This window comes from Notolepis coatsorum (genome assembly GCF_963971535.1).
Source record: "Notolepis coatsorum genome assembly, chromosome: 8".
Classification (NCBI taxonomy): Eukaryota; Metazoa; Chordata; class Actinopteri; order Aulopiformes; family Paralepididae; genus Notolepis; species Notolepis coatsorum.
In genome coordinates this window covers 133,333,681-133,346,073 of record NC_140172.1, presented here as the reverse complement: position 1 = coordinate 133,346,073, position 12,393 = coordinate 133,333,681, and the positions used below count along the sequence as shown (strand labels likewise).

At 48.2% G+C, this 12,393-nt stretch overlaps 1 protein-coding gene across 1 annotated transcript in view; it reads right to left on the bottom strand.

The window, feature by feature from the left end:
• LOC311232805 (transmembrane protein 47-like) overlaps nucleotides 1-11,769 on the bottom strand; it is a 57,353-nt gene extending 45,584 nt beyond the window's left edge. Inside the window, exon 1 of the mRNA XM_084319608.1 lies at nucleotides 11,485-11,769. Within this exon, the coding sequence (XP_084175734.1) occupies nucleotides 11,485-11,689 (205 nt within the window). The 5' untranslated portion in view covers nucleotides 11,690-11,769. The remainder of the gene's footprint in view (nucleotides 1-11,484) is intronic.
• Nucleotides 11,770-12,393: the final 624 nt, after the last annotated feature.

Below are 12,393 nucleotides of genomic sequence, written 5' to 3'. Positions count from 1 at the left end.
CATAGCTCGGGGTAGTGACTGGTCGATAATCATGACGACTGTTCCTTCTGTCAAATTGTCTCTCTCTTTCACCCATTTCTGGCGGGTCTGTAGAGACGGTAGGTAGTGGAGTAGGAAGCTGTTCCAAAACTTGTCAGCCAATACTTGACTGTACCTCCACATTCTTCGGCCGTTCGCTTCTTCAGGCCTGTACATTGTCTGGGGTAGCGCGGGGTCCAGCCGCCCCATCAAGAGTGTGTTGGGGGTGACTGGGTCGACATCTGCTACATCACTTGAGACGTAACCAAGGGGCTTTGAGTTCAATACTCCCTCGATCTCCGTGAGGACTGTCATTAAGACTTCTTCCGCCACGGTCTGGGCCCCAAGCACGGCGTACAGGGCTGTCTTTATAGAACGTACTTCTCGTTCCCAAGTTCCACCGAAGTGAGGTGCGTTCGGGGGATTAAACTGGAAGTCAATCTGGGATGGAGCGAGGTGGGTCTTAAGTTCTGGGCCCATAGCTTGGAAGCTCTCTCTCAGCTCTCTTTCTCCGCCTTTGAAGTTTGTCCCGTGATCAGACAATAATGTAGACGGTTTTCCTTTCCGTGATGTGAATCTTCGGAAGGCCATAAGGAATGAGTCTGTGCTCATGGTTGGAAGGAGTTCGATATGTATCGCTCTGGTGGTCATGCATTTGAATACAATACCCAACCGCTTCTCGGTTCCTCTTCCTTTCTTTATATACAGCGGGCCGAAACAGTCCATACCGGTGGAGTGAAAAGGCTTGTCGCCGAGTCTGAGGCGACAGGGAGGTAGGTCAGCCATCCGGGGTATACTGGGCTGGGCTCGCCACTTACGACAGTCTAGACAGGTTCGCTGGAAGCGCCACACTGCTTCTCTCCCTTGCAGTATCCAATAACGACGTCTGATCTCCGCGAAGACTCTCTCTGCCCCTGCGTGGTGCACATCCTCGTCGTATTTCTTTATGATCAGCTCTGTGACCTTGTGTCGGCTGTTCAAGACTATCGGGTACTTGACGTCATCCGGTAAGTCTGGGGCTCTCCGCAGACGACCACCCACTCTGATGAGACTATGGGCGTCGCTCTCGGGTGCTAGGTGGAGCAGTCTGCTGTCTGATGGGACGGGCTTTGCTCCCTGTAGACAGGCTAGCTCATCGGGGAACGAGTCTCTCTGGGCTCGTTGTAGTAGAAGAAGTTCTGCTTCTTCGTAGTCAGCTGCTGAAATGTCAGTCGTGGGCTGAACCTCTGGGTGGTGCCACAGAAATGTCTTTAGCTGCGCACTCTGTAGGGTGAGGCAATCGTCTATGTTGGGGTCTGTGGAGACGAGTGTGTTCAATCCACAGAACATAGGTTTCTTGTTTTCGGCCTCCTCTTTACTCGCCTCCCGTGGGGTGGGTGTAGGCCACTCTTCTTCGGGGAGCTTGAGAAACTCTGGTCCGTCACTGTAGAGGTTGTGACGGGTGAGGTCATCCAGGGACATTCCCCGGGTGATGACGTCAGCTGGGTTGTGTTTGGTGTCCACATACCTCCAGCTCGCTACTTCTGTTAACTCTTGAATCTCGGTGACTCTGACTCCCACGAAGACCTTGTATCTGCACGAATCAGACCGGATCCATGTGAGTACTGTCGTGGAGTCTGACCACAAGATTGTTCTTTGCACCGGGATGGTGAGTTCACGTTGGATTAACGTGGCGAGCTGCGCTCCTGCTAGGGCTGCGCAGAGCTCTAGACGTGGGATAGATTGTTGCTTTCGTGGGGCTATTCTTGAGCGAGCCAGGATGAAAGCAGTATGTATTTCTCCTCCCTCCTCTCGGGCACGCAAGTAGGCCACCGAACCGTAGGCTACTTCGGAGGCGTCGCTGAATACGTGCAGGTCCATCTTGCATGTCTCTGGCCTCACTGTGGGTGGGAAGTAGCTGCGGCGTATATTAACACCTGGGAGTGAGCGGAGTTCCGTCTCCCACTCTCTCCATGTGGATGCAAGGTGTTCGGGTATGGGATCGTCCCAGCCCTGGTCCTTGTCCCATAGCGCTCTTACAATCATCTTTGCTCTGGTGGTGTAAGGTAGAATACATCCCAACGGGTCATATTGTCTGGCGAGTGTTCTGTATACACTCCGTCTGGTGGTCGGTATTGCCGTCGACCTTCCCTGCTCCTTGGTCAGGGGTTTGTGTCTATAATGGAGCGAGTCTGTTTTGAAGCGCCAGAAGTCCTAGTGTCATTTCTTGGGCTTCTCTTGGGATGGTCGCCATCCAGGTGTCGCTGCTCGCTGCCTTGTCCTCGGGGGAGAGGCTGCGCAGTACTTGCGGGTCGCTGCTGGCCCACTGCCTGAGATCAAAGCCGCCTTTGATCAGGGAGGCGCGGAGCAGCGCACGACGTCGCCAGTCAATTTTCTTTATGTGTCCCGCTGTGATTCGCTTGTTAATCTCAGCGCGGTACACAGCCTCTTGAGCGGGGTCTTTGGCTAGGCGCCGCTCTGTGTTCAATAGATACCGCTCCGTCGCTTCCTTTGTGGCGTGAAAGGTGGGCATTCCCTCTCGCCTCAGGAGTGGAGTTGCGTATCTCATCACTCCGTTGACTGTGACTCTCTTTGTCCCTTGCTCGAGGAGGGCTATAGCGTAAATATCTTCCTTAGAACGAATGTCTTTCTTTTCGTTCTTAAAGGGCATTGTCTCTAGTGTCCATAGCCTCTCGACATGCTGCAGGAGAGTGGTGTCTTCTTTTGTCACTCTGGAGTGGAGGCAGCTAGTGGCTGCTGTTCGGTTAAGAGACTTGGCGAGGGGGCCTTGTAATGTCCATCCTAGGCGGGTCTCGACTGCTGCAGGACAACCTCTGGGTCCTGTATGGACCCGGTCTATCGGGACTATGAGGTCTGCATGGTCGGAGCCTATCAGCAGGGTCGGGGTGGCACCGTCTATGAGCGGGATAGGTAGTTGACGCAGGTGCACATATTTATCCATCAGCTTGGCGATGGGGTAGGTGTACTGCGATAGTCCTATTTCTTGGCTGGTGAAAGCATTAGTAATCCAATACCGTCTCTCTGGCTGCCCGCTTGCTGCGATAGTGAAGGAGACATTCTCGCCCTTTATCGTCTTTAGATCTCTTCTTATTGTCCGAATCGTCATCTGGTTCTCGCTCCCCCGCAGCCCCAGCTGGGCCGCAGCGGACGCGAGGAGAAGGGTCTTCTCTGACCCGTCATCAAGGACGGCGTAAGTGTCCATGACCTTATCTTGGTAACTCAGTGTTACGCGGACCACCTTTAAGAGCACCTGGGCGCCCCCGCTGCTAGCGGGGTCAATGTACATAACACTTGCCTTTGTGCTGCTGGATGGTGCAGGCTTTCTTCTGTTACTGTCGTGTAGGACATCTAGGTGGGCTCCGTCACACCGACTACACCTCTTCTTGAGGCGGCACTCGGCTGCCATGTGACTGCGCGCACATCGGTAACAGCGCCTGTTAGACTTTATCCATTGACTCACTTCTTCAGCGGTCATCTTCTTGAACAGGTCACATTGTGACAACCAGTGTTCCTTTTCGCAGTACGGGCACACCATCTTCCACTTCTCTTTCATCGAGGGGGTACTGTGGTTCTTGCTGCTCGGTACTGATTCTGATTGGTGCATGACAGTCACCGATCTTCGGCCATCGTTTGCTCTCCTAGGTCCCTCTCTGGAGCTTGGTGTGCTCCGCACGAACGTATCCAACCGTAGGCTGCTGACTTCTCTCGCCAGGAAGTCGGCTAGGTCTAGGAGGGATGGCTCGGGACCGTTAGGATCACGGTGGTCTCTTTGCCGCCTGAAGCGCTCCTGTCGGGCGGGCGGCAGCTTCTCTAAAATCCTCTCGACATTCGAGTTTGCGTATAGTTCATGCATACCCTTTTCTCGTTGCGCCCCCAGCATCCCTACCAGGGATTGTACTTTGATAGACAGGTCGTCTAGTGAGCGGTTGTCTGTTGCTGGGGGTAGGCGGTCAATATGCCTTATCTCTTGTATTACGTAATCCCATATACGTCCATATCTTTGGTCTAGTGCTGCTAGAGCCGCTGTGTATGGGGTAGTAGAGGTGGCATAGGCCAGCGCTATGTTGTGCGCTCTGGGCACTTTCAGGTGCTTCAATAGGATAGCATACTTGTGGCGTTCATCAGCTACATCCACCATCATTGTCTCTAAGCACATCCGTAGCTCCGTGTACTGTGCTCGGTTCTCATGGGTGAAGTCTGGAAACGTCGGTGTGCCAATGTATGACGCCGTGGATGGCTGGCACATCGGTGAGCGTTGGAAGAGAGGCCTCCTGGGCGAGTCTCCTCTTACGCCTCTCGGTGGGCTGGTACCGGCAGGGTACCATGGCCCGCTGGTCCAGATACTATTCCTCGGGACTGGTCGCGCGTCATGCTCGCCCGTGAATAGAGTCGGGGGTCTGTAGCGCAGAGCCGCGGGGGTATAGCCTGGGCTGTACTGGACCTCCTGGTCCTGTGGAGTAATGTGCTGCTGTCGGGCTTGACTCTCCTCTTCTCCCTCTTCTTCCTCTGTCAGGTCATCTAGATCCTGTAGTCGTCTATTTAGCCTCTCCGCGGTGTACGCCGTTCCTTCCTTGTAGCTGGGTCTCACTGGGACCAGTCGGGGAAGGAGTTCGGAGGGGGGTATAGGCTCTCTCTGGTGGTCGGGCTCAGGGTCGCTTAATCGGTTAGGGGAGGGTGCCCTTGACCCGTGTCTTGACGAGGCCCTGGAACCCCTTGTGGAGGGAGGGGGTGTTGCCCTGGCGATCAGCTGCTCCATTAGCTGCGCTTGTAGTCTGTCGCGCTCGGCTTCGCGCTTGGTGAGATCTGCTTCTCTTTGGGCACCGGCAGCGGCACGCTGGGTGTCGGCCCGGTCTCTTGCCATATTCTCTTCCGTCTGAAGGCGTCTCATCTCCAGACGTATGCGCTCTTCGTCGCTCCGTTGCTGCGCTTGGAGGCGTTCTCTTTCAATGGTAGAATGTTCGCGCTCGCTAAGCATCTGTGCTTGGAGTTGTTCGCGCTCGCTAAGCGTCTGTGCTTGGAGTCGATCGCGCTCCGTAGAGGCTGCTAGGCTGGCGAGGAACGCCTGTGCCAGCATCTTGTCCGCCTCGCTGGGGGAAGACGCTGGTTGAGGTGATCCGCTCCTGGCAGTACTCGTTGGGGATGCGTTCCCCTGCGGGGAGTCCTGGAGCTCTATCTCCTCGGCGCTCTCCTCATCTTGTTCCGTGCAGAGTTCCATCTCTGGAGGGTAGTCTTCCTCCCGGAGCTCTTCGGGGACTACTTCTTCGGTCTTGGCGGGGGGTAAAGTCGTGTCAGTTCCCTCCTGGTCCCCACCGTGAGCTTGGTCAGTTACATTAGAACCCACTAGGGCCTCTGTGGTCGGGGTATCCTGGTTGATAGGGTCGGACATAATTTTACTTTCTACTTTTACCGCGTTTACCGTTTGTAGAAGGCTAGGTAGTATACTGGCAGCGTAATCCTCTAAGTACTGAGGTGGCTGCCGTCTACGCTGCGGGCGTTCTACTTTAGGAGGACCGTTTCGTGGAGTGTTCATCATAGGCCATTTCAATATTAATACCACTATATTAATATTACACTAATTACCCTCCGGCTCGAAGGACCAATTGTAACTGAGGGGTACAATTCCCTGACTGTATTGATAAGTATGGTATCATTAAACCACTACCGCTTTATGTACTTTAACTACTGGCCATACAGTACACGATATCTAAATATGATGAACACTTTCCACAATGAAATCGGTTCCAGACAAAGGTAATAATCAAATATTTAATATAGCAAAAGGTACATATGATATTTACTATTACATTTATGATTTGAATGCACTTGTAAGGCAAATGAGTACTCGTAGGCAAATCAACACTGAATGTCCAATCTCTGGTTACGCAGGAAGCAAGTATACAACCTGGCTCTTAGGGAATTAGATCTATGGTACACTTAATGATATAGCGGGATATTCTGGAAGGGGTCCTCCCGGTTGTAAGCCGGTAGGGGGGGTAGGAGAGCCGTCGGTAGTAGACCGTCTGGTCAACGATATCTAGGGAGACTTCAAGTACAGAAGACAGTGCGATAGACTCTTGATCCGCAGATGAATACACCTTGGTTCTCTTGTAGGCTGTAGCTCCACAATGAAGAAGAAGCTAGGCGACCTCAGTCTCTCTGAGCGCCGACTCAACTTGACTCCTCTCGGGGGTAAATCCAACACTCACAGGCGTCGGCGATTATCCGCTCCACAAATCACAGTACCAAAGCAAATATATATTCCAGCCGCATAGGGCTCAGCAGTCGTCGGGTAGGTAATCCAGTGTACATGTCCCTCGGTCCTCGCCTAGATCTCCTCGGATGAAAGCGCCATGTGGTCGGCCCAGCCTAGATAAGACTCTAGATAACACGAGGAAGCGTTGGAGATGCTGGTCACTTTAGAACTCTAACCGCACGATGCACCATACACGATAGACTATTATTACTTAATAGAAATACGTCGCACTCGACGGTACAGTGCCAAACTCTGACAATTCAGTTATTAATTCGCACGAGGTCTCGATGCTATTCTAAGGCCAAACAGGCCATACTTCACCGCACGTCGTATCGTGGGTGAGGCTTCACGTTCTGTTACTAAGTTGGGTAGAAGGGTAAGGGACTAAGGGATTTCTACATTTACTTGCACCATATTTATATGCACGGTGAACAAATAGTGCCACTCTCATTTCGGTAGCCGTATCCCTGAGCGGAGCCGGGGCTAGTACGGACATGTCTCGTCGGTACCTTTGAACTTGACGCCAGGGGCTGGTCCCCTGGCGCCTGGTCCTTTTGTCCAATAAGAGAATGAACTATTATGGGCTATAGTAGGCTAAAGGGATATTCCGTGTATATGTACAAGGAATATACAAGGGATATCATACGATATACAAATACTACTCAATACATATCCATAAATAAATATATATATTCGGTTTAATCTGATCCTTCGCAACAGTAGGGATGTCCGATATTATCGGCCTACCGATATTATCGGCCGATATCGGCATTAAAATGTGATATCGGAAAATATCTGTATAGGTTTTCAAAAAACTTTTTTTTTAATTTAATTTTTACATTTCTATAACCTTTATTTACACAGGCAAGCAAACAAGAACAAATTCAGATTTTATTTATTGTCAAAAGTATGCATAATGTTGTGTTAATTCCACAACAAGAGATATGTAATGTTAATTACCTGAAATTATTCAATTTTTGGGGGGGGGGGGGGGGGGAACCCTGCATATATCGGTATCGGTTGATATCGGTTGATATCGGTATCGGAAATTAAGAGTTGGACAATATCGGTATATCGGTATCGGTAAAAAAGCCAATATCGAGCATCCCTAGTTCTTGGTCGACCAAACCGCCTGATAGATGGCTTCCTCAGCAGCAGGGAGCAGGCCTACACAGAGGTCATCACTGCTACACAGAGGTCATCACTCCTACACAGAGGTCATCACTCCTACACAGAGGTCATCACTCCTACACAGAGGTCATCACTGCTACACAGGTCATCACTCCTACACAGAGGTCATCACTCCTACACATAGAGTTGGATGGCATTCCACTGAGAGGAAGTAAACTAACCAGTCCTTCTTATTCTGGTCTTATTTTCTCTTATCATATTAAATAAACACTCTTCTATTAACTGTTCCTCCTTTATCCTCTTAAGGAGGATTTGCCCACCGGCGCGACGCGCCACTTTGCCGACCTCTAGCGGGTGTGCATATATTTTTTTAATACAATATATATATATATAATTAAAGCCCTATTTGTTGCCTGTCAATTGCCGTTCCAGGCGTCAAAATCCGTTCAGCGATTCCCTGCGCTTGTACGTCACACTTCACAGAGAGAAAAAACGCTGAATGAATTGAAGTCAATGAGAAAACTGAAACCTGCAGGGCTTTTTATTTTGTATACAGTTTACCAAGATCAATCCTAATCACTAATTTCTGAACGGATTCTTATGAAATTTGGACAGGTACTACATAAGACTTCAGGCTATAGGTGGAAATACTACTTCTGGATATTGCAACTACTACAGAAAAACGTGAGTAACACGTTTTTCTACAACTCAAGTTCAGACCTATGTTACTCTATTTCATTAGCACTAAAAGTGATCGTTCTTTATTGTTTCTGACACTTCAGAATCTTATCTTTCAAAAGAGACCAGGCTTATGCTATAAGTATAAAGTATAGTATTTTGGTTTGTAAAAAAAGTATGCAGTCCTCAAAAACTAAAACTAAATTGGCCACTTTTGGGGCGCCTGTTAACACATTGTCTGCCAGGCATTGTGCCCATCTTTGTGCCCTCTCTGCCAGCGCTGTAAGCCTATGGAGTGGCTCACCTTCTTTGCAGGGCTATATATAGCTATATCGACATTACTATGGCCCATTGAACATCGGTTATCTATCGTTCCGGATGTGGGAACGTTATATTTTTCCATTCATACATTGTCGTGTTAGTACCCTCGTGAATATAAGTATGTTTTTAGACTGTATAGCAGTAATTCCTAAAACGCAAGTTATAGGCCCCGACACATATGATACATTATCGATTGCTGTGTTGTTCCTATACACACTATATAAAAAATTCAAATGTATATGATCGGTATACATTATTCTTCATCATACATGAAGGAAAGGCGGGGGGGGTTGTTTATAATTCCTTGATTGTCAGTAGCGGCTTTTTTTAGTATGGGTTGATACGTTGATCAGATGGATTGCAGTGAAATAAATAAACAATCGAGCTGAAAACAACGTTAGATTCCTCTTACCGTTCACCGATGAGTCTGGAGGAAAAAAATTCCAATTATTCGATGTCGATCTGCTAGATTTGTATGACGCAATAAACGCCGAAATCATATTGATTCTTGCGTTTCGAAAGCGATCCAATGCACTCGAGTGTGTATCTACTAGACCCACGTTACAATATATCTCTGGCAGAGGATTTTCCCCGATGCACCGAGCGCCACTTCCGGTTTGGCGTGGAGTGTAACTCGCCCAAAATCCACCAGGCGGCGGTATTGAGGCGTTGCAATATCAGACCAGGGTCCAGCTGCATCCCGGAGGGAGGCTGGATGAATTATGAATGCCATGGCGAATTTTTTTTTAATATTGATCCCAAAAACGAGTTCCCTTGTTGTTGGCGCACAACGATTGGCGGGCAATAACGAGTATACTCGTTGTTGGCGCACAATGTGTTAAGAGGCTATAGTCTACTTTACAAATGAGAACCCAAGTTTTAAAAGTTTCATTATTTCACTTCTCTGCGTCTGTGTTGTCTTGTTTATTAACCTTCTCCGTGGAAACGATGATGAACACATCTGTTTACTTTTCTGATAACTACTGATACTGATAGCTCTCTGTGTTGAGTGTTTTTCAGGCTGTGTGACGTACAGGCAGCTCTGTGTAAGAGTGTCTGTTACCTTATCATCTCATTGAGCTGTAATTAACACAACACCTTGTCTTATATTGACTGTTACCTTATCATCTCATTGAGCTGTAATTAACACAACACCTTGTCTTATAGGGACTGTTACCTTATCATCTCATTGAGCTGTAATTAACACAACACCTTGTCTTATAGGGACTGTTACCTTATCATCTCATTGAGCTGTAATTAACACAACACCTTGTCTTATATTGACTGTTACCTTATCATCTCATTGAGCTGTAATTAACACAACACCTTGTCTTATAGGGACTGTTACCTTATCATCTCATTGAGCTGTAATTAACACAACACCTTGTCTTATAGGGACTGTTACCTTATCATTTCATTGAGCTGTAATTAACACAACACAAGGATTCAACATCACTGATGACATCACCGGTGGCCATATTCAAACTAATTTATTCTTAGTAACTAACAAATTAAATTAGTTCAGATCCACTGAAGAAGAAAGAGTGTTTGTGACACATTTATTAAAGGTGTTGTACGTGGTATGTGTTTGTTAAAATAACTGGTCTACATGTTAAAATTATAGCTTGTGAGTACATTCCAACAGTCATCACTGATATAGTGTCAGGTCAGTAACATGGGTCTCCCCTCCACTCTGCAGTAAACAGACATCACTGATATAGAGTGTCTGGTCAGTGGTCAGTAACATCCAGTCCCTCCACTCTGCAGTAAACAGCCATCACTGATACAGAGTGTCTGGTCAGTAACATGTGTCTCTCAGTCCCTCTGCTTTGCAGTAAATACTAAATACACTTCCTGGTATCCTGTTCCCACTTTATCCAATCAGGAGAGTGACAGGACACTGCAAAAATGGTAAACTAGCAAATATGTGTTTGTAACAAGTAAAGTAATCTAGGCAAGATTTATTTTTTATGATTTATTTTGGTCAGACCATTTTTGCAGTGTGGCGTTCTCTCTCCTCATTGGATCAAATGGGAACAAAATACCAGGAAGTTTATTTAGTGTTTACTGCAGAGCAGAAGGACTGGGAGACCAATGTTACTGACCAGACACTCTATATCAGTGATGGCTGTTTACTGCAAAGTGGAGGGACTGGGAGACCCATGTTACTGACCAGACACTCTATATCAGTGATGGCTGTTTACTGCAGAGTGGAGGGACTGGGAGACCCATGTTACTGACCAGACACTCTATATCAGTGATGGCTGTTGGAATGTAGAGCTATTTAACACTTATTTTAACAAGAAATATCACTTACAACACCGTTATTGATATAACTGAATCAATATAAAATTAACACATGACTGAGTCACAAAAATAATTATCATTGTATCATTAAATCGTCTGCTCTGTAAATATCGGTGGCCCTATTGAAAGACCCATATCGGTCGACCACTAATGCATACAAGTGTATAATAGGCCCACACGTGACGCAAAAGAACACACACACACACACACACACCATAGAAACACTAACACACAAACCCTAACACGCACACAAAACATCCAGTCATGGAGCCTGGACAAAAAGACTAACTTACACCCAAAACATATATTATAGCCCCCACCCCTCCACAAACACACACACACACACACACACACACACACACACACACACACGTGTTAACTGTTGCCAGGTTGCTGTAAACCCAAAGCAGCGGGTCGTAAACAACAACCAACACTGTCCTGCTCGCCTCAGGTCCCTCAGGTCCACCTGTGTGTCTTTATATTCACCCGTGCTTGACTTTTATACGCTATTAAAGTCACCCACACACACACACTCACACACCACAGTTTAGTTGAAACTAGTGATTTTGTGCCCAGCATGCCTATGATGTCGTGCAAAAACCTCTCCATCCACAGGGAGATCAGATCAGATTACAGTAGTCGATACTGATGTAGAACTTTTTTCCACCAACGTTGATTCTCGGTTTTCGTTATTATAACGGGTTCAAAGAAGTTTATAAACAAAGCGCTGTAACGCCTGGTCTTCTAAAGACGTAACAAGCGCGTGTTTTGTTCACCTGAAGTGAGGGTGGAGAAGCAGTCCCAGCCGGACTCCTCGGTCTGGGAGCGGGTGCAGGACTCCCACAGGGACAGACAGAAGCGCTCCGCCGTGACCCAGGCGGGACTCAGCACCGCGACCAGGTCCAGACACAGGGCCAGGAACACGCACAGCAGCGCGATCAGCTTGAAGGGTCGGAACACAAACACCTCGTTCACAGACATCTTCTTCTCATTATAGTCCAAACTTAGGAAAATCCTGCAGCTCGATGTGTGGTTCCGTCCGTCCGCCGCTACGCGCTCTGGGTATTGTGGTGGTGTGGTGCGCAGAGCTGCGAGAGAGGGGGGAGAGAGGGGGGAGAGGGAGAGAGAGAGAGAGAGAGAGAGAGAGAGAGAGAGAGAGAGAGAGAGAGAGAGAGAGAGAGAGAGAGAGAGAGAGAGAGAGAGAGAGAGAGAGAGAGAGAGAGAGAGAGAGAGAGAGAAGGGGACTGGGTGAAAGAGCTGAGAGAGGGGGGGGGGGAGAGAGAGAGGGAGGGAGAGAGATAGAGAGAGAGAGAAGGTAGAGAGGACTGGGTGAAAGAGCTGAGAGAGAGAGGAGAGAGAGAGAGAGAGAGAGAGAGAGAGAGAGAGAGAGAGAGAGAGAGAGAGAGAGAGAGAGAGAGAGAGAGAGAGAGAGAGAGGCTCTCTCAGGGTAAAGCTGTCACAGCTATACTCACAAAGCAGCTCAGTCAGTGGAGTCCAGACTCTCAGAGGCCAGTGGAGTTTCCACCAAGAAAACGACTGAAAGACTCCAGCTCATTCAAAACTCTGCAGCTAGACTACTAACTAATACCAAAAGGAGGGAACACATTAGTCCTGTCTTAGCTACTCTACACTGGCTTCCTGTAACTTTTAGAATTGATTTTAAGGTGCTTCTCCTCACATACAAA